This window comes from Geotrypetes seraphini, chromosome 9, assembly GCF_902459505.1.
Source record: "Geotrypetes seraphini chromosome 9, aGeoSer1.1, whole genome shotgun sequence".
NCBI classification, from domain to species: domain Eukaryota; kingdom Metazoa; phylum Chordata; class Amphibia; order Gymnophiona; family Dermophiidae; genus Geotrypetes; species Geotrypetes seraphini.
In genome coordinates this window covers 51,146,231-51,166,922 of record NC_047092.1, presented here as the reverse complement: position 1 = coordinate 51,166,922, position 20,692 = coordinate 51,146,231, and the positions used below count along the sequence as shown (strand labels likewise).

The following is a 20,692-nucleotide window of genomic DNA, read 5'->3' as shown; positions in this document are numbered from 1 at the left end:
ACCCAATATTTTTTTTCCAACGGTGGCTAATCCAAAAGAAGCATTCCTGTACTGGTTTTAAGCTGATCTCAGGAGAGTCTCCAATTTATTTTGTCTTCTCACTTTGAATTTTACAGACCATCAAGGATCACAAGAAGCTTTAACTTATTTACTTATCCTAAACCCAATGGACCTTAGCATTCAAGGCAGGCAAGCTACAATGTTGGCTCGGTGAATGCATCCATCAAGCCATGTCTTTTTGCTCTTTTCATAAACTAGTAAAACCTGCTTTGTTTAACTAGATTGTTTTAAGATTGTAATTTTTTAATCCTTTTAACTCTGTTTTTAAGCCCGTTACAGTAACGGGTGCTAGAAAGCAGCCCCCTTTCCCTCTCCCCCTCCAGTTCCTTCCTGACTGTCTCTCTGTGGCCCCCCTTCTGTCTTCCCCCCCCTAAGCAAAATGATCTGCCTCCCAGCACACCCTTCCCCCCAAAGCAGCCCCCTTTCCCTCTACCCCTCCAAGTCTTCCCTGACTGTGTCTCCGTGGCCCCCCTTCTGTCTTCCCCCCTAAGCAAAACAATCTGCCTCCCAGCACACCCCTACCCCAAAGCAGCCCCCTTTCCCTCTCCCCCTCCAATTCCTCCCTGACTGTCTTTCTCTGGCCCCCCTTCTGTCTCCCCCCCCCCCCCAAGCAAAGCTGTATGCCTCCAAGCACACCCCTCCCCCAAAGCAGGCCCCTTTCCCTCTCCCCCTCCAGTTCCTCCCTGTCTCTCCGTGGCCCCCCTTCTGTCTTCCCCACCTAAGCAAAATGATCTGCCTCCCAGCACACCCCTCCCCCCGAAGCAGCCCCCTTTCCCCTCCTGTGAGAATTTTTATCTGCATGAGCCACCTGCAGCACCCTCCAGCTGTTCCTCTGAGCTGAAACTCCTTCAGGCGCCTCCCGCCTACACACTGTTGAAGATGCGCGCCACCCCGCGGTCTGGCCAGCTCCCCTAGTCCCTTGCTGCTGCCACCACCCCCTTCCCTTCCCGCGGTCGACAAACCTCCTGGCTCCAGCATCGGCCACAGCACTGTAAACACGCTGCTTCGCGGCCTCTACTGCCCTGATTTGCTCTTCCGTGTCCCTGATGACATCATCAGAGACGCGGCAGGGCAGTAGAGGCTGCGAAGCAGCGTGTTTACAGTGCTGCGTCCACTGCTGGAGCCAGGAGATTTGTGGACTGCGGGCAGGTTAAGGGGGTGGCGGCGTCAAGGGACTAAGGGAGTTGGCCAGACCGCGAGAAGGGAAAGTCGGATGGGAGGGTTAGACCGTGGTGGAAGGGTCAACGGGGGTTCGGGGGTGTGTGTGTGTGGGGGGGGGGAGCGAAGACGATGAAGATGAACTGAAAAGAACCCTAGGCGCGCATGCGCACTCCTGCGGCCACAGACCTACATCTCACAGATCAGGGAAAATGGAAGCACGCAAGTAGGAGTGCGCATGCACGGCTAGAGTTTTGTTATATAGGATGTTTCGCTGACTTCAGTTTCTTATGATGTAAACTGCTTAGAACTCTTGGGTAATGGCGGTATAAAAGAATAAATTTATTATTACTACTTGGAAAGTGTGAGAACTAGTGTGTTCTCGTGTGCGGGTCCCACTGAATGGAATAAGCTCCCAGTTTATATTAGGCAGCACAAGGACTTAAGTAAATTTAAGAAAATGTTGAAATGTCATTTATTTGGTAAGATGAAATATGATTATTGATGTTTTACAGAAACAGGATGATGATTGAGATCTATTTGGTGTGTTGTAATATTTGTATGTTGACGGCGCAGACACCATATTGCCGACACCGTGCTGCCTCTGTGCCTTTGCCTGTCATGGCGTCTTAACGGGCATAACTTGGCCAAATTCCAGTGAATTAGTTTGCAAAGTGCCCGACTTCTTGTAGAGATCATGAAGCACTTCCCATGTAAGTTTGGGAGTTTGCAGGTAATTTTTAAGGGTAATAAAGCACGAAATTAGGTGTGAGAGGGTCGGAGCTAAGCAAGGAGCCTCTTTTTAGTTCTGCTTCATCAAGTGACCCTTTCCCCCCTTGTATGTTGTACTTAATACTTATTATGTATGCAGTGGCATAGTGAGAGTGAGAGGTGCCTGGAGGAGTGGTGCCCCTCTGCCATGTGTGCCTCCTTTCCCCGTACCTCTAGTCAAAGGTATTGCTCATGGCGGTCAACCATGGGCTCCTCTTGACTCCATCAGTGCTCCCTCTTGACATCACTTCCTATGCGTGGCATCCAGAAATGATGTCCACGGGAAAGCTTATGGGGTTGTGAGGAGCATGTAGTTGACTTCGAGCAACAGCTTTAACTAGAGGTAAGGGGAAAGGGATGGGGCACATGGGTGGTGAGGGGAGGAGTGGGAAAAGGTGGGGTGGAAAGGAGGAGGGGTGCTGGTGCCCAGGGTGGAATGCCCCTTCCCCCGTTACTACACCACTATATGTATGTAAGGTGGTAATCCACCATGTTAAAGGTGGACTATAAAAAATAAACTATAATCCTGGTCACTTATAGTTGGCAGAATCCCCCAAAGTAGCAAGATTCCATGCTATTTAATTCCAAGCATAAGCAGTGGCTTTCCCCAGATTTACCTTAATAACAGTGTACAGAATTTTCTTTCAGGAATTTGTCCAAACCTTTATTCAACACAACTACACAAACTGCTTTTACCACATCCTCCAGCTACAAATTCCAGGCTTGAACTATGCATTGGGATCCTGCTAGGCGCTCGTGACCTGGATCGACCACTGTTGGAAACAGGATACTGGACGTGATGAACCTTTGGTCTAGCCCAGTATGGCAATTCTTGTGTAAGGTGCCAGTAACGTGTGTTGATTTAGCTATTTGGAATAACTTGGCTACCCCACTGGAACTTTATTCTTACTGTTAGGAATGGCAAATGATTTTTTTTTCCCCCATTCACAAATAATAGTAATAATAGCAAAGTCTGATTAGTCAACATTTCTCTCTACTCCTGAGTGCAGCACTAGAGGGCACCTATTTACAAGAGTTTCCATAGCTCATGGAAACAGACTGACCTACTTCCCTGACGTTATATTCTGTCTCTGGGACCAATTCTTGAAAACATACAAGCCAACTTTTCAAAGCGATTGAAGGAATTTAAACATAACACATTTTGCCCCTCTCTGGAATGGCCTAGAGGCAACATTCCCGCCTGCTCCTATAGGCACTAACATGAAAACAGCGACTGGGCGGGTATCCCACCATGTCTTTATAATAAACGCCTATTTCTTTGTGCGCCCATTATCCCAGCGCTAGGACGGCGATCAGCGTGAATCCCACGGCTGAAGCCGTGCAATGGGGGAGTGATGATGCCGGAGGCAGACAGTGAGGTGGGAGAGTCCTACTTTGGGAGCCGTGAATCATCCCAGCGTGTGTGTGTGTGTGGCAGCAGAGAGCAGAAGCCATGAAAACATGGCTGAAGCTGGGACAGGCTTCCTAGAGCAGCTCAAGTCGTGCATCGTCTGGTCCTGGACCTATCTCTGGACCGTCTGGTTCTTCGTCGTGCTCTTCCTCGTCTACATCCTGCGGGTGCCCTTGAAGATCAACGACAATTTGAGCACAGGTGAGGCGGGCGCGTGCCTCGACCGCGGGTCCCGGCAAAAGGGGACCCGCGTCTGCAGCGGGGGAGGCTCGATCGGAACCCGCAACCCCCTCGGCGGCGCTCGCCGGTTTCCGCCCTGGGGATCGGGAGTTGCCAAGTTGACGGATTTTTTGTTGTTGTTGTTGTTTGTTTGTTTATTTTCTGGGCGGGTTTGAGACTTAGGATCGGGCTCCCCGCGGTCTTAGTGCTCCCTAACACCCCCCCCCCCCTCAAGTTCCCGGGCCCGATACCGTAAAAAGGGATCGCACCTCCCGGAGGTTGAGCATGAATGATCCTGCGAACGTCTGCCGGTCGCCGGCTTCCCCGCGCGATCGCACGCCCCGTCCTAAGGCGAGGAGCGGGGACACAAAGACGATCGGTGACAGCTAGTGCCCCATCGGGCTCACGTACGGGGCCTCGGAAGGGACAACCTTCCAACTTTTCACTTGGAACAAGGAAAAAAAAAACCACACCAAAACCCAAACTATTCTTACTGTTATTCTGCCCCCCACCCTCGTGCTGCGATTATATGTCCTGATCGGGTTAAGGTTGCACCGGGAGCTGGTAGTGTCGTCGCCCCCCAGGTAGGGCTGCGGGGGCCACGTGTTTGCACATCTGGGGGGGCGGGGGCGGCGGCACGGAGCGTGTCCGTCTACGTGTCCTTGGTTGGCTTCTGCTGGGTCTATTTTTAGCGCCGATCTGGGGAACGTTAAAAGTCTCGACTGGAGCCTTCTTTCTCTAGTATCAAGTTTGCCGGTCTCCTTGGTCGTTCCCGAGGGAATGTGACACTGCCTTGCAGACGGGCTGTGCACTAGACAGCTTTAACAATCTACTTGATTTCAGGAAGGGGGGAGGGGGCAAATGTTTGGGGAATTTTCTTACAGTGTGTGTCGGGAAGATTACAATAGTAAGGCTGATGAAGGTAGCAGATACAGAGAAATTAGTAAAGAACCCCGCAGTGAGGCTCTGTGAATGCAAAGTGAGGCGTTTTCATCGGTGTAGATGTGAATTCTCTCTCACCTTTTCGCTTCCTCTCCACATACCGGTAACACGTGCTCCTTGTTCTGTGCGCACAGAGTTTTTCCTATACTTTAGGTCCCAAAATAGAGGAGAGCATTTATCAAATGAACTACAGAGTACACAGAACAGTGCATGCTCAAGTAAACCTTTCTAGTATGCTAGCTGAACCTGAGTTGTGGTTTGCTTTGTATTTAAATAAAGCAATGTGGTTTCCATATTACCTAGGCTACCCATGAGAAAAGTAAAGGTCAGCAAACCAGCTGATCTCAAATTAGTCATAAAGTAATAATAATAACATAATGTTCACCCTCTCCAAGGTAGAGAGAACGAGAGGGCACTCTCTAAAGTTAAAAGGGGATAGATTCTGTACAAACGTAAGGAAGTTCTTCTTCACCCAGAGAGTGGTGGAAATCTAGAACGCTCTTCCGGAGGCTGTGATAGGGAAAACACCCTCCAGGGATTCAAGACAAGGTTAGACAAGTTCCTGCAGCTAAGGCTAGACTCAGGGCGCTGGTCTTTGACCTAAGGGCCACCGCGTGAGCGGACTGCTGGGCACGATGGACCACTGGTCTGACTCAGCAGTGGCAATTCTTATGTTCTTATATTTTTGTTTTGTGCCTGCTTTTCCATAAGGTGCTCAAGGCCTGGCACATCAAAACTGCCTGGAGTAAAACATTGGTTAGATCAGTGGTTCCCAACCCTGTCCTGCAGGACCCCCAGGCCAGTCTGGTTTTTCAGGATAGCCCTAATGAATATGCATGAGAGAGATCTGCATATAATGGAGGTGACAGGCATGCAAATTCATTAGGGCTATCCTGAAAACCAGACTGGCCTGGGGGTCTCCAGGACAGGGTTGGGAACCACTGGGTTAGATCAATACTACTACAGCATTAAAAATGTAGGTGTATTCAGCACTGTACAGACACATAGAAGAGATGTTTCTTACAGACTACAGCAGTGTTTTTCAACCTTTTCAAGCTAAGTACCCCTTAAGCCTAACAAATACCAACTAAGTACCCCCGCTGAAACTCCACCCCATAATAATAATTATAATGCAATTTCTTCCATCCATTTTGCAAATACACACAATATAATCTTATTAATACATAATGGTAACCACAAAAAAAAAAAAAAACAAAGCACACTATATGCAGAGAAAATGATAATTATCATTTATATTCAGGTTTTTTCAAAGATGTCAAGGCAGATGAATTTAAAATATGCAATGTCACCTCAGTAACAACTATAGAAAAATAGACAAATATAGTGCAAAATATAGACAGCAGATATAAACTGACACATTTTGATCACTTCCTTCTGACTGTGCATCCAATATTTCTTTCTGCCTCCTGCATGCTTCCTCTCCTCCAGACCTCATTCCATTCCCCAACATGAGTCCAACTTTTAAGAACATAAGAATTGCCGTTGCTGGGTCAGACCAGTGGTCCATCGTGCTCAGCAGTCCGCTCATGCGGCGGCCCTTAGATCAAAGACCAGTGTCCTAACTGAGACTAGCCTTACCTGCGTATGAACTTGTCTAACTTTATCTTGAATCCCTGGAGGGTGCTTTCCCCTATAACAGCCTCCGGAAGAGCGTTCCAGTTTTCTACCACTCTCTGGGTGAAGAAGAACTTCCTTATATTTGTACAGAATCTATCCCCTTTTAACTTTTAGAGAGTGCCCTCTCGCTCTCTCTACCTTGGAGAGGGTGAGCAACCTGTCTTTATCTAATAAGTCTATTCCCTTCATTATCTTGAATGTTTCGATCATGTCCCATCTCAGTCTCCTCTTTTTCAAAGGCCCATTTTCTCTAATCTCTCACTGTACGGCAACTCCTCCAGCCCCTTAACCATTTTAGTCGCTCTTCTCTGGACCCTTTCGAGTAGTACTGTGTCCTTCTTCATGTACAGCGACCAGTGCTGGACGCAGTATTCCAGGTGAGAGCGTACCATGGCCCGGTACAGTGGTATGATAACCTTCTCCGATCTGTTCGTGATCCCCTTCTTAATCATTCCTAGCATTCTGTTTGCCCTTTTCGCCACCGCTACGCATTGCACTGAAAGCTTCATTGACTTCTCGACCAGTACTCCTGAGGGGTCTCTCCAAGTACTGCACCGGACATCCTGTATTCGTGTATAAGATTTTTGTTACCGACATGCATCACCTTACACCTCTCTCATCCCCCAGATCAATTTTCACCACTGCCCATTTCTCCTTCTATCACCCCTCTCCAACACCATGCCACATCTCTCTCTCCATCACTATGCCCAACATTCCTCCCCCTTGCATCCCCTTCAATCTACCTCTATGTTCCCTCTCCACCACCATATCCAACATTTCTCCCTCTCATCCTTCTACCATTGTTCCCTGAAAATAAGACCTACCCTGAAAATAAGCCCTAGTTGAAGCGATGGTACCAGGATCTTCCTAAATGCCATAGGAGACCCTTCCATCTCTCCCATCGACCGCGAGACTGACATATCATTACCTACTTCCAAAAGGCAGCATTGCGGCAGCAATCTAAACGGGCTGCATCGGGCCTTCTCACGTCGGGACGTTCCACTGCCGCGTTGCTGATGACATCATCAGTGATGCAGCAGAGGAACACCCTGACGTGAGAAGGCCTGAAGCTGCCCGTATAGATTGCTGCTGCGACACTGCCTTTTGGAAGTAGGTCAGTCTCGTGGTTGGTGTGGGGAGGGAGAGATGGAAGGGTTGGTAGGGGTTCAGCTGCGTGGTAGGGGGGGATAGAAAGATGGTGTGGGTTTGTGATTGGGCAGTTTCCCCCGAAATATGACCTAGTGCATTTTTGGGGCCCAAAAATAATATGTCCGTGTCTTATTTTCGGGGAAACACGGTATTCCCCATGCATCTCTATCTCACTCCTATCTATGCCCAATTTTCCTCTTCCTTTCCCCATGTGCACCATCTCTTTCCCTCTCACTCACACATTCAGGCTCAACAATTGTCCTTTTCTATTCCCTCCCTCCTTCCTATGTCTCGAGTTCGTTCCCGCTACCCTTCACTGCCTTCTAGTCTTTGTCCCACCCCCTTCCTCCCTCCCTTCCCCAAAGCTGACCTGCGCCGAAGCCTGCCTGTCCCCAAGCTGACCCGCAGCTGATTTCTCCTCCCCCCTGGTCCACCGCCACCCACCGCAATTTCATTATCTCCCGCCACTGCTGCAACTCAGAGAAGGGAAGGGCCAGGCTTGTGCAGCAATTGCACACCGCTAGCCCATAAACCTTTCCCCCGATGTCAATTCTGACATCGGAGAGAAGGTCCGGGCCAGCCAAGCTAAGGTCTGTATCTTTGCCGTCTAAACGGCACCTAACTTTAGACGCACTTTGCAGAATCAGGGCCCTGGTTTCTAATGATCCCATGAAACCTTCACTAGACAGAGCTTAATCGATATCGGGAGCCTCTCTTAGGTCTGTTGATCACATCCCTCCTCTCCCTCCTGTTACCTCTGAGGGATTAGGATCGGAAGGTGGTCCTAAAATAACTTTGTTGGAAGCTCCCGATTCTCAGTTAACTGAGGGAATTACATATTTGAAACTTCCTCAAACACTTCCTGGTATAGAGCTAACTGAGTTTCGGAAGAAACACCTCAGGAAGTTACTTTTAAAAGATATTTGGAAATTGAATTCCAGGATGGAGAATATGTTAACAATCAAGTTCAGGCCTTTTCTAAGGATGTGGTTTAAAGTTGGGGAATGTGGATTCTAACATACAAAAATTAGATAAACGAATGTTACTTGCTGAAAAACAGGTTTCTAATATCCAATTATTCTCTGCTTCATCAGCAAAAATTTATTTGAATATTCATCTTAAACTTGAAATGATGGAGAATACTGCGAGGATTAAGAACCTGCGTTTAATTAATTTTCCACATACCGTATATACTCGAATATAAACTGAGATTTTTGGGTGCAGAGCCTAGGAGGGAGGGAGGGTGCAGAGTCTGACGGGTGAGGGAAGGAAGGGTGCTGGGAGCAGAGTCTGACGGGGGAGGGAAGGAAGGGTGCTGGATGCAGAGTCTGACAGGGGAGAGAGGGAAGGAAGGAAGGGTGCTGAGTGCAGAGCCTGACAGGGGAGGGAGGGTGCTGGGTGCAGAGTCTGACAGGGGAGGGAGGGAAGGAAGTGGTCTGGGTGCAATGCCTGACAAGGGAGGGAAGGAAGGGGACTGGGTGCAGAGCCTGACAGGGCAGGGCACTTGAATATTAAGCCGCCCGACTTATATTCGAGACAACCATTTTTCCCCCTCCTTTTGGGGGGGGGGAAAGGGGGTCTCAACTTGTATTTGGATCGACTTATATTCGAGTATATACAGTACACACCTGATCTCCAGAAATCCTCCTTCGGAGGTGTCTCAAGGAGATTTTAGGTTTGGAGAATACGGACACAATGCAGTTTTCTATTATTTGCCTGAAAAAAGGAAAATAGTTGGTGAACAGGGTATAGATCAGCTTGTCTCAACTGAATTTAATCTTACTGAATTTTTAGAGATTCACAAGACTTGATAAAATCTAGGTCCACCTTACTGGTTTCATGTGTAAACAAATCCATGCAAGTGTCTGCTAAATTTTCAGAATAAAGAACATGTTTTTTGGGGAACATGTTTTTTGGGCTGGGCCTTGAGCATCTACGCATGTTCAAGGCCTTCTGGCTCTCGTTCTCTCCGAGATCTCGGAGAGAACGAGAGCCAGAAGGCCTTGAGCTTGCGCAGATGCTCAAAGCCCAGCCCAGGCAAGAGGCGGGATCTTTCTTTAACTGGCACCGGCGGATGCCGTTTCCAGGACGGGGGTGCGATGCGGTTCTCGTGGGGATGCGATGCCGGTTCGAGCAGGGGGGATGCTCGTTTAGCAGGACAGTGCTCGTTTTGCGAGTTAAGGTTTGCGGAGTGTTTTGCTCATCTTGCGAAACACTCGCAAACTGAGGTTCCACTGTATTACGTATATCAGTATTAGACCCCCCTAGTATGTGTCAAGTTAGGATAAAAACTTGTATCGTAAACTTGCGCTGAAATTATGGCAAATCCTCACAACTGTTAACTGTGTATTATGTATGTTTAACCTGTAACTGTTCTGAGCTTTTTGGGGACAACGGAATAGAAAATGAAATAAATGAATAAATAAAATAGCCAGTTGTGGCTTGGACATTTTCGGTGGCACTGCCATTAAATATGCCCAGGTAGCCCCGGATAAACGATTTAAAGGGCCAGGAGCTTCTCCTGGCTGAATATGCACGAGATATATTTGCATGCCCATCTCCTCCATTACATGCAATTCTCCCTCATGCATATTTATTAGGGATAGCCTGAAAACCCGACTGGCTAGTGGCCCCCCGGACAAGGTTGAGAACCAGTAATTTGAATCATTTTAAATATTGTGCCCGTAAAGTTGTGGGGGTGGGTTTTCTATGGCTTGCATTCTGTCACACTGAAATCTCCTCTAACAGGGCCACCTTAGGGGGATGCATGTACACAGAGGTCAGGCAGGAAGAAAAGGTCTGTGGCCAAAGATGTGGGTTTCATGTGCAAGTTAGTTTTCACGATGCGTTTCCTCCCTTCCCCAACATCTGCACTTTGAGTTTGTGTTAAGCGTCTTCTGATTGAGGCTCAAATGCTTTGCCTTCCAAGTTAGACTGGTTGTAGTCAGTCTTACTTGCAAGCTGGCTCATCCTTCAATGCTCAAAAGGGTTCTCGGGGAGGGGGGGGGGGGCTTCTAAAAATCACGATAGCAGCCACCGAGATTTATTTTTTTAATTTATTTAAAAATTGATATACCGCATACAACTATGCGGTTTACATATCGCATACATAATATATTACATTCCCTGTGATTTCCACATATAACATAGACATAACTGGACAACACCATTACCATCCCTCCCCCTATAAAATGCCAATATACCAAGTCCAATCAGTTTTCAACAATTAAGGAAGCAAAGAAGCATTAGATCAAATGATCCATTCCATGGTAGATGATAAAACCAATCAACCTATAGAGTCGCAACAAATCAAATTCAAACAATTCAGAAATGCAAAGGGATCCCTGTGCATTAAAGAACATAAGAATTGCCGCTGCTGGGTCAGACCAGTGGTCCATCGTGCCCAGCAGTCCGCTCCTGTAGTGGCCCCTAGGTCAAGGACCAGTGTCCTAACTAAGACTAGCCTTTCCTGTGTACTTTCCGGTTCAGCAGGAACTTGTTTAACTTTTTCTTGAATCCCTGGATGGTGTTTCCCCCTATAACAGCCTCCGGAAGTTTTCCACCACTCTCTGGGTGAAGAAGAACTTCTTTACGTTTGTACGGAATCTATCCCCTTTTAACTTTAGAGAGTGCCCTCTCGTTCTTCCTACCTCGGAGAGGGTGAACAACCTGTCTTTATCTACTAAGTCTATTCCCTTCAGTATCTTGAATGTTTCGATCATTTCCCCTCTCAATCTTCTCTGTTCGAGGGAGAAGAGGCCCAGTTTCTCTAATCTCTCATACGGCAACTCCTCCAGCCCCTTAACCATTTTAGTTGCTCTTCTCTGGACCCTTTCGAGTAGTGTCCTTCTTCATGGACGCAGTATTCCAAGTGAGGGTGTACCATGGCTCGGTACAGCGGCATGATAACCTTCTCCGATCTGTTCGTGATCCCCTTCTTAATCATTCCAAGTATCCTATTCGCCCTTTTCGCTCCTTGTAATGCACAGAAGGGAACGCTCGCTTCTTTTCAGGCAACATTTTCTGGCAGGTCTAAGTTGCCGGTAGCTCTTTGTGCGTGCGTTGTGTGGGTGTATAGTCAGAACACAGCTATTAGGCATGGGACTCACACACTCACATAACACATGCACAACAGCTGCATCCAAATGGCTTGTGAAAACAAATAAACAAAATTTCACAAAAAATATACTTGCTTGCAGCTTCCACTTAACTCTGTTCAAAGACGCCAAGAACAGTTCCTCCCTCCCCTTTCTCTGGGATTCTCAACACAAATAGCATGCATATTATTTGCATGCTATTTGTGCTGAGCATGCCCCGGAAAAGTAAAATCACTTCCAACCCTGTATTTTTTAAAGGGTTGCTGGTGATTTGTGCAGGCTGCCTTTTTAACCTGTGGTAAGCATGCATTAGTACTTACCACAGCTTGGTAAAAATTTCCTTGTAAGAATGTTACTGTATTTTTCAAGTTGTTTGAACCAACAAGGTTATAAATAGTAATAAAACAAGAAAAGAAGATAAGATCTTTTTATTGGACTAAATATATTTTTGAATAGCTATCGAAGGCAATACCTTCTTCTTCAGATCAGAAATGAGCAAATGGTGACAAATATCGGACTATTTAAGGGCATTTTCAAAACACTAAGAGGTTCATAATCAAAAATGGAAATACGTCTAAAAGCACACCTAAATCGGTACTTGGACGACCTAAAAGACAGGTCGCCCAAGTGCCGATAATCAAAATGGGTTTTGGACGTATCTAAAAGCAGCTTAGGCCTTTTCACTGCTGCTGTGCGCCCAGAGTGAAAAGGGGCGTTTTTCTAGGAGTGGTTAGGGCGGGAGGTGGGCCGACCAAGACTTAGTCATCCTGTAGTGATAATCGAAAGTTTAACAAGACTGCCTAGATAGAACTGATACGTTGTGACTTAGGCGATGCAAAAATTGGTATAAGTGCCCAAAAGGTATCCAAAGTGACCAGATAACCACCGCAGGGGCAAAGTACAGACTAGAGAATGACACAGTGACAAAATTCATCACCGTTCCCGTCCCCGCGGATAACCGCGGGAAACCATCTTCATGTCATTCTTTAAGGAGAGAGGGAAGAATCAGAGTATGAATGGCCACAACCACTGACCCACAAGCTTTGCTCTGAAGAATGCTGGTGTAGAAGGATTGAGGTTGAAACAGACACTACAGAATGACAGTCTCTGGTATCCAGAGCAGATATTGTGATGTCATAATGCCTCATTCCACCAGAGCCTAAGAACCAATCACATCAATGATGTCACAATGGCTTCATTATCCTTGGCTCACATAAGAATCAGAGTATGAATGGCCACAACCACTTCCCCGCAAGTTTGCTTTGAAGAATGCTGGTGTAGAAGGACTGAGGTTGAAATAGACACTAGAAAATGACATGGGATTATTTCCTGCGGTTATCCGCGGGGACGGGAATGGTGATGAATTTTGTCACCGTGTCATTCTCTAGTACAGACCCCCACACACTCCCCCAGTGATCATTGACCCCCTCCCCCCCGCTATACAAATTGGAATAAAAACATACATACCTGCCTCCAGAACATCAGCACCTGGCATAGGAAAGCCTAATAGAGCTTTCAGAGGTGGCTTAAGTAGTCTTGGGAGTGGGCTAGTGAACTATAGAGAGGAGGACTCTGGCCCATAAGCCACTCTAACCACTGCATTCATGGTGAAAAATGTGCACCCACCAAACCCCCCCCAATCCCTGCTGTACTGCCATATAGGTGGCATCTGCAGCCATAAGGGCTTTTAGGGTGGTAGACAGATGGGTATAGTTGGTTTTGGGGGGCTCATCATGACCTGGTGAGATGTTTATGTGGCATCCTATCTGTGAAGTTCACAGTAGTGCACTGTAAGGTGCCCCACTACTCTGTTGCCATGTTTAGGTGTCCAGTCCATCACTTTGCTGACCCGTCCCACATCCAAAGGGTCTTTTTCTAGGTGTATTGGATGATTTTTTGGATAAGAATGCAGTATAAAGATAGATGACTTAGCGGTCTGGACAATCAAACGGCTAGACGTAGACGATTCTCAAAAAAAGAAAATTATTTTGAACGTATTTTTCGAAAACGGACTTTAGACACTGCCGACTTTGGACAACTAGCACCTTAGGCCCAAAACGGGCTTAGACATTTTTTTTTTTTAATGCCGCTCTAAGACATCCCAAAAAAAAGAGCATAAATTGACACTTGGACGTTTTTCTCCCCAAAACATCCAAGTGCAGATTTTCAAAACCAACTTTCTAGATGTCTTGCTAGGTTTCTTAGTCGCTGTACATCTAAAGTTCAAGGGGGCATGTTGGAGGCGTGTTATGGGCATGCTTTGGGTGTGCTTAGCATTTGGACATCTTGTGATGATGATCAAACATTTCCCAAATCTTCCAGGATGTATCTTAGTTGTCCAGTGCTAGACCTGTTTTAAAAACATCAAAAAGGAAACCAAACTGACCAGATGACCACTATAGGGATTAAGTAATGACCCCATACACTCCCCCAGTGGTTACTGACCCCCTCCCACCCAACAAAGATCTGAATGAAACAGTACATACCTGTCTCAAGAGCAGCACCTGGTGTGGGAATAGACAGCACACAGGTGTCTTAAGTAGCCTGGTGGGTGGGCTCGTGAACCAGGCTCCCAGACTCATAATCCACTCTAACCACTACATTTATGGTGGAAAATGTGAGGCCACCAAAACCCTACTATACTGCCATATAGGTACTACCTGCAGCCTTAGAAGTTATTGGGGTGGTAGACAGGTGGGTGTAGGTTTTGGGGGAGTTTTAGAGGGCTCACCATAAACTATAAGGGGGTTATGGTGAGATGTACACCTGATACCCTATATGTGAAGTTCACAGCATTGTCCTCTAAGGTGCCCCCACGTCTCTGCTGTCAAATCTGTGTGGCCAGTGTTTGAAAATGACCAAAAAAGTTAGGCATCCTAAGGTTCGACATCCTGATGGCTAATACATCTAAATAGGCCATTAAAAAAAAAAAAGATGGACATCTAGTGATTTTGAAAATGGATGTTTTTGGCATCCAAATTTTTGATGCACATCTCAAGACTATTGAAAATACCCCCTATATCAATGAAACATAAAAGCATTCCAGTGACAGTCTCACAGGGGGAAAAGGTAGGGGTGATTTTTTTTGCCAATCAGGGCCTTAGGCCCCTCCCACTGCATCCCAAGATGCTTTGGGAGGGGAGAGTCCCATCATTCTAAGTTTCAAAGTTTTGATTATGAGCCTCATAGTCTGTCTCCCCAAAATAGCATCCTTCTTCACATGTATTGAATGATATGTACTACACTGAAATTGGTCATCCAGTTTAACCAGAAACAGGTCAGGGATCTACAACTTCCTCAGGATTTTTCTTTCATTTGATATCCCATCCTGGCTTCCTTCTAGTCCAGTTATTGCAGCTGAGGGTTGGAGATGCACCAGGGCTCCTTCCAGGAACCTACAGTCATGCAACCCTAAATCTAGCCAATAGGAGCCACCATTATGATGCCCACTATCATCCCATGCTGGCCTGGAAGACCTGAACCTCAAATTAAATCCCAGTCCTTCCACTCAGAATTTGTCAATGAGCAACTATTTATTGCGGTAGTATTCAAATCCAGGCTTAAAGCCCACTTTTTTGAAGCTGCTTGCAATTCCAAACTCCAACCAATATCTGTCTTATCATTTCCTCTGTAATTCTCCCATCTGAGCACTGTGTACAGATGCAACTTCTTGTCTAATGTGTCTGTCTTTTCGCAATGACTGTCTCTTCTATGTTTTGATGTGCAGCACCATGTATGTCTAGTAGAACTATAGAAATGATAAGTAGCAGTAATAATAACAGTCTGACGACACAAAGTAAATTTATATTATACCAGTCTAAGGATCTGAGCTCTCAGTGGACCAAAAAAGCACAGTTACTTACTGTAACAGGTGTTATCCAGGGACAGCAGGCAGATATTCTTAACGTATGGGTGACATCACCGACGGAGCCCCGGTACGGACATTTTTCACTAGAAAGTTCTAGTTGGCCGCACCGCACATGCGCGAGTGCCTTCCCACCCGACGGAGGAGTGCGTGGTCCCCAGTTAAGATAAGCCAGCTAAGAAGCCAACCCGGGGAGGTGGGTGGGTCGTTAGAATATCTGCCTGCTGTCCCTGGATAACACCTGTTACGGTAAGTAACTGTGCTTTATCCCAGGACAAGCAGGCAGCATATTCTTAACGTATGGGTGACCTCCAAGCTAACAGAGAGGGAGGAGGGATGGTTGGCCATTAGGAAAATAAATTGTGTAATACAGATTGGCCGAAGTGCCCATCCCGTCTGGAGAAGGTATCCAGACAGTAGTGAGTAGTGAATGTGTGAACTGAGGACCAAGTGGCAGCCTTGCAGATTTCCTCGATGGGCGTGGAACGGAGGAAAGCCACAGAAGCAGCCATAGCTCTGACCCTGTGGGCCGTGACAGCACCTTCCAGTGAGAGACCGGCCCGAGCATAACAGAACGCAATGCAGGCAGCAAGCCAGTTGGAAAGCGTCCGTTTGGAGACAGGACGACCTAGACGGTTAGGGTCGAAGGACAAAAGGAGCTGAGGAGATGAGCGGTGAGCCCTGGTACGGTCAAGGTAGTAAGCAAGGGCATGCTTACAGTCCAGCGTGTGCAACGCCTGTTCCCCAGGATGAGAATGGGGCTTAGGGAAAAAGACAGGCAACACAATGGACTGGTTGAGATGAAAGTCCGAGACCACCTTGGGAAGGAATTTAGGATGGGTATGCAGAACCACCTTGTCATGGTGAAAAACAGTGAAAGGTGGGTCGGCAACCAGTGCATGCAGCTCACTAACCCTCCTGGCAGAGGTGATGGCAATGAGAAAAAGCACCTTCCATGTAAGAAATTTGAGTGAAGTTGTGGCAAGAGGCTCAAACGGAGGTTTCATGAGTGCTGATAAAACCACATTCAGGTCCCAGACGACTGGAGGAGGCTTCAGAGGTGGTTTGACATTGAAGAGGCCTCTCATGAACCGGGAAACCAGGGGATGAGCCGTAAGAGGTTTTCCGAGGATAGGCTCATGGAACGCAGTGATGGCACTGAGGTGGACTCTGATTGAGGTCGACTTGAGGCCAGCGTCGGAGAGAGAGAGCAAATAGTCCAGTACGGTTTCCACCGCCAATGAGGTGGGATCGTGATGATGAAGCAGACACCAAGAGGAGAACCGGGTCCACTTCTGATGGTAACATTGGAGGGTGGCCGGTTTCCTTGAGGCATCCAGAATACGACGGACAGGCTGAGATAGACTCTCTGGAGAGGTCAGCCCGAGAGAAACCAAGCTGTCAGGTGGAGCGAGGATAGATTGGGATGCAGTAGAGACTGATGCTGCTGTGTAAGTAGAGTAGGAAACACAGGAAGAGGAATGGGCTCCCTGGAGCTGAGCTGGAGTAGGAGGGAGAACCAGTGTTGGCTAGGCCACCGAGGAGCGATGAGAATCATGGTGGCTTTGTCCCTGCGGAGTTTGAATAACGTCCGCAACATCAGAGGCAGTGGAGGAAAGGCATAGAGGAACCGATCCATCCAGTCGAGCAGGAATGCATCCGGGGCCAGACGATGAGGAGAGAAGAGTCTGGAACAGAACTGGGGCAGCTGATGGTTGTGAGGAGCTGCAAAGAGGTCCACCTGAGGGGTGCCCCACTGAGCAAAGATGGAGCGGAGTGTGGGGGGATCCAGAGTCCACTCGTGAGGTTGAAGGATGTGGCTGAGATTGTCGGCCAGGGAGTTCTGTTCGCCCTGGATATAGACAGGGCTGTGGCCCAGGTCCAGATGCGGATGGCCTCCTGACAGAGGAGGGGAGATCCGGTGCCGCCTTGCTTGTTTATGTAGTACATGGCGACTTGGTTGTCTGTGCACAGGAGAAGAACCTGAGGGTAGAGAAGGTGCTGGAAGGCCTTGAGGGCATAGAACATGGCCCTGAGTTCCAGGAAATTGATGTGATGTTGACGCTCCTGCGGGGTCCAGAGTCCCTGAGTGCGAAGTTCTCCCAGGTGAGCTCCCCATGCGTAGGGGGAGGCATCTGTGGTTATGATCATGGAGTGAGGGGGTAGATGAAAGAGTAGACCCCTGGAAAGATTGGATGAGTTCAACCACCATTGAAGAGATTGCTGAAGAGATGATGTCACAGAGATGGGATGAGAAAGAGGATCGGTGGTCTGTGACCATTGGTTGGCAAGAGTCCATTGAGGTGTCCTGAGGTGGAGTCGCGCCAAAGGAAGCACATGGACCGTCGAGGCCATGTGGCCCAGGAGGACCATCATCTGCCAAGCTGGAATGGAGTGATGAAGGAGCACCTGGCGGCAGAGGTGGAGCAGGGTCCGTTGGCGGTCGGAGGGGAGAAACGCCCTCATGAGAGTGGTGTCGAGAACGGCTCCAATGAACTGAAGTCGCTGTGTGGGAAGCAGATGCGACTTGGAGTTGTTGATCTCGAACCTCAGGAGATGGAGGAAGGAGATGGTGTACTGAGTGGCTTGTAGCACAAGTGGAGACGTAGGTGCTTTTACCAACCAATCGTCCAAGTAGGGGAATACCTGGAGGTTGTGAGACCTGAGAAAGGCCGCCACCACAATAAGGCACTTGGTGAACACCCTGGGCGATGATGCGAGGCCAAAGGGCAGCACCTTGTACTGATAGTGGCGGTGCTGTATCTGAAATCGGAGGTAGCGACGTGAATTCAGATGGATTGGAATGTGAGTGTAGGCCTCTTTGAGGTCCAGGGAACATAGCCAGTCGTGTTGAGAGAGAAGAGGATAAAGCGTGGCCAGGGAGAGCATTCTGAACTTTTCCTTGACCAGACACTTGTTGAGGTCCCGGAGATCGAGGATGGGACGAAGGTCTCCTGTCTTCTTGGGAACCAGGAAGTTGCGGGAGTAGAATCCCTGACCCCTTTGGTCTGTGGGAACCTCTTCGATGGCATTGAGGAGAAGGAGGGATTGGACCTCCCTTAGGAGGAGAAGGGACTGGGAGGAGTGGGACGCAGACTCTATAGGAGGGTTGTCTGGTGGAAGAGTCTGGAAGTTGAGAGAGTAGCCGTGGCGGATGATGTTGAGGACCCACAGGTCTGATGTGATGACCTCCCAACGGTTGAGGAAGAGTTGGAGACGTCCTCCGATTGGCTGAGGAAGAGGTAATGATGGTGGCAGACTGGCTATGCCCTGGAGAAAGGAGTCAAAAGGGCTGAGATGGTTTTGATGGAGGAAGAGGCTTGGCAGGTTGGTGAGATTGAGAGCGAGCCTGAGTGTGTTGTTGTTGACGAGGTCTGCGAGGCTGCTGTTGGGGCGGGTTGAGAGGCCTGGCCGAGAACCTGCGCTAGTAAGAGGACTGTGGTCTATAAGGACGAGCAGGTGGAGCCTTCTTTTTAGGTTTTACCAGAGTGTCCCATCTGGTCTTATGTGCTGAGAGCTTCTGGGTGGTCGAATCCAGGGACTCCCCAAAAAGTTCGTCCCCAAGACAGGGTGCGTTAGCTAGACGGTCTTGGTGGTTGATGTCAAGATCAGATACCCTCAACCAGGCCAGACGTCGCATGGCAACAGCTATGGCAGACGCTCGGGAGGTCAGCTCAAATGAATCATAAATAGAGCGCACCATGAATTTCCGCAGTTGAAGGAGGCTGGAAATTTGTTGTTGAAAGAGTGGAACTTTGCGTTCAGGGATGTATTTTTGTAGGGCGGATAGTTGTTGTACGAGATACTTCATATAAAATGAGAAGTGAAATGTGTAATTATTTGCCCTGTTGGCTAGCATGGCATTTTGATAAAGGCGTTTGCCAAACTTATCCATCGTTTTGCCTTCTCTGCCAGGAGGGGTGGAGGCATAAACACTGGAGCCCTGAGTTTTCTTTAACGTAGACTCAACTAGGAGAGACTCATGGGGCAATTGAGGTTTGTCAAAACCCGGAATTGGGATGACCCTGTATAGGCTGTCAAGCTTACGAGGAGCTCCGGGGACAGTGAGTGGATTTTCCCAATTTTTATAAAAAGTTTCCCACAGTATGTCATGGACGGGTAACTTGAGGAACTCTTTGGGAGGTTGTTCAAAGTCTAAGGCATCCAGAAAGGCCTGGGACTTTTTGGAGTCGGACTCTAAAGGAATAGAAAGAGCCGCCGACATCTCCCTGAGGAATTTGGTGAAAGAGGATTGCTCAGGCTTGGAAGTGGTATCGGGCACTGAGGGTTCCTCATCTGTGGATGATGCGTCCTCCTCGGTACCGGGTGGGGATTCTTCCCATAAGTCCGGGTCCCTGATATCAGTGTGCACACGCCGAGATGTCGGGGTGGAAGGCTCGGTGTGGCGGGTCTTAGAAAGAGACTTGCCAGAGCGCATGGAGACGGTACCGGGAGAGGAAGACCGGTGTTGACCCCGGTCCCGGGAAGAGCGGTGCCATTCTGGGTCCCAGGGAGACCGGTGCCCTTCCTGATCCCGAGGAGGATCGACCTCAGAGCGGGTCTGTACCACAGGATAAGAACGGAGTGGTTCAGCCGAGAGGATTGGCATGGAAGTGTTGAGTGGCACCGAGGGGGTGGACACCGGTGGAATGGTGCGAGGCTCGGGCCGGTCTGGTACCGAAAGAAGTGGTGCCAATAGGGTCGGTAGCAGGTGCTGGAGTTGTTGCTGCAGCTGTTCCTGCAATTTGTCTTGGAGTATGGCCGCGATGCGGTCATCCAGGGGTGGCACCGATACCGCTTTTTTCTTTTTCGGTTCCATAGGTGCTGCTCCACGCCCCGGCGATGAGGAGGCCGATGACGAGTCACTCACCGAGATCGGGGCGGAGCGTTTGCGGGGTCGGCGTGAGGCCGGGAGGACCGGCATCGCCACTGTGGCAGGTGGGCGCTCAAGGGAGGTGGAAGGCTTCTTAGCCGGCTTACCTGGTGCCAGCGACCCCGAGGAAGGATCGGGCGTCGTCGAAGTGGTCGGTGCCGTCTTTTGCGGTACCGTCGACGTCGCGGCAGTTTCCATAGCAGATCCGGTACCGAAAAGGATGTTCTGCTGGATCTGCCGATTTTTTAAGGTGCGTTTCTTAAGAGTGGCACAGCGGGTGCAGGTGTCAGCCCGATGCTCTGGACCCAAACACTGTAGGCACCAATTGTGTGGGTCAGTGAGAGAGATCGGGCGTGCACACCACTGGCACTTCTTAAAGCCCGGTTGAGGGGGCATGAAGGGAAACACGGCCTCCGCAAAATCAAAGCCGGAGGCTTGTATGATGGCAACAGGCCCCGCCGGGGCCGGCCTGAAAAATAAAGAAAAAACAAAGGTTTTTTTTTTGTTTT

General features: G+C 48.6%; 1 protein-coding gene across 3 annotated transcripts in view; it reads left to right on the top strand.

Annotated features, from left to right (window-relative positions):
- Positions 1-3,259: 3,259 nt before the first annotated feature.
- The window catches only part of ST7 (suppression of tumorigenicity 7), a 323,411-nt gene continuing 305,978 nt past the window's right edge, over positions 3,260-20,692 (top strand). Inside the window, exon 1 of one of the 3 annotated variants that reach the window (XM_033959032.1) lies at positions 3,260-3,601. In XM_033959032.1, the coding sequence (XP_033814923.1) occupies positions 3,451-3,601 (151 nt within the window). In that variant the 5' untranslated portion in view covers positions 3,260-3,450. The remainder of the gene's footprint in view (positions 3,602-20,692) is intronic. The other 2 variants (XM_033959029.1, XM_033959031.1) reach the window with 2 other exon arrangements.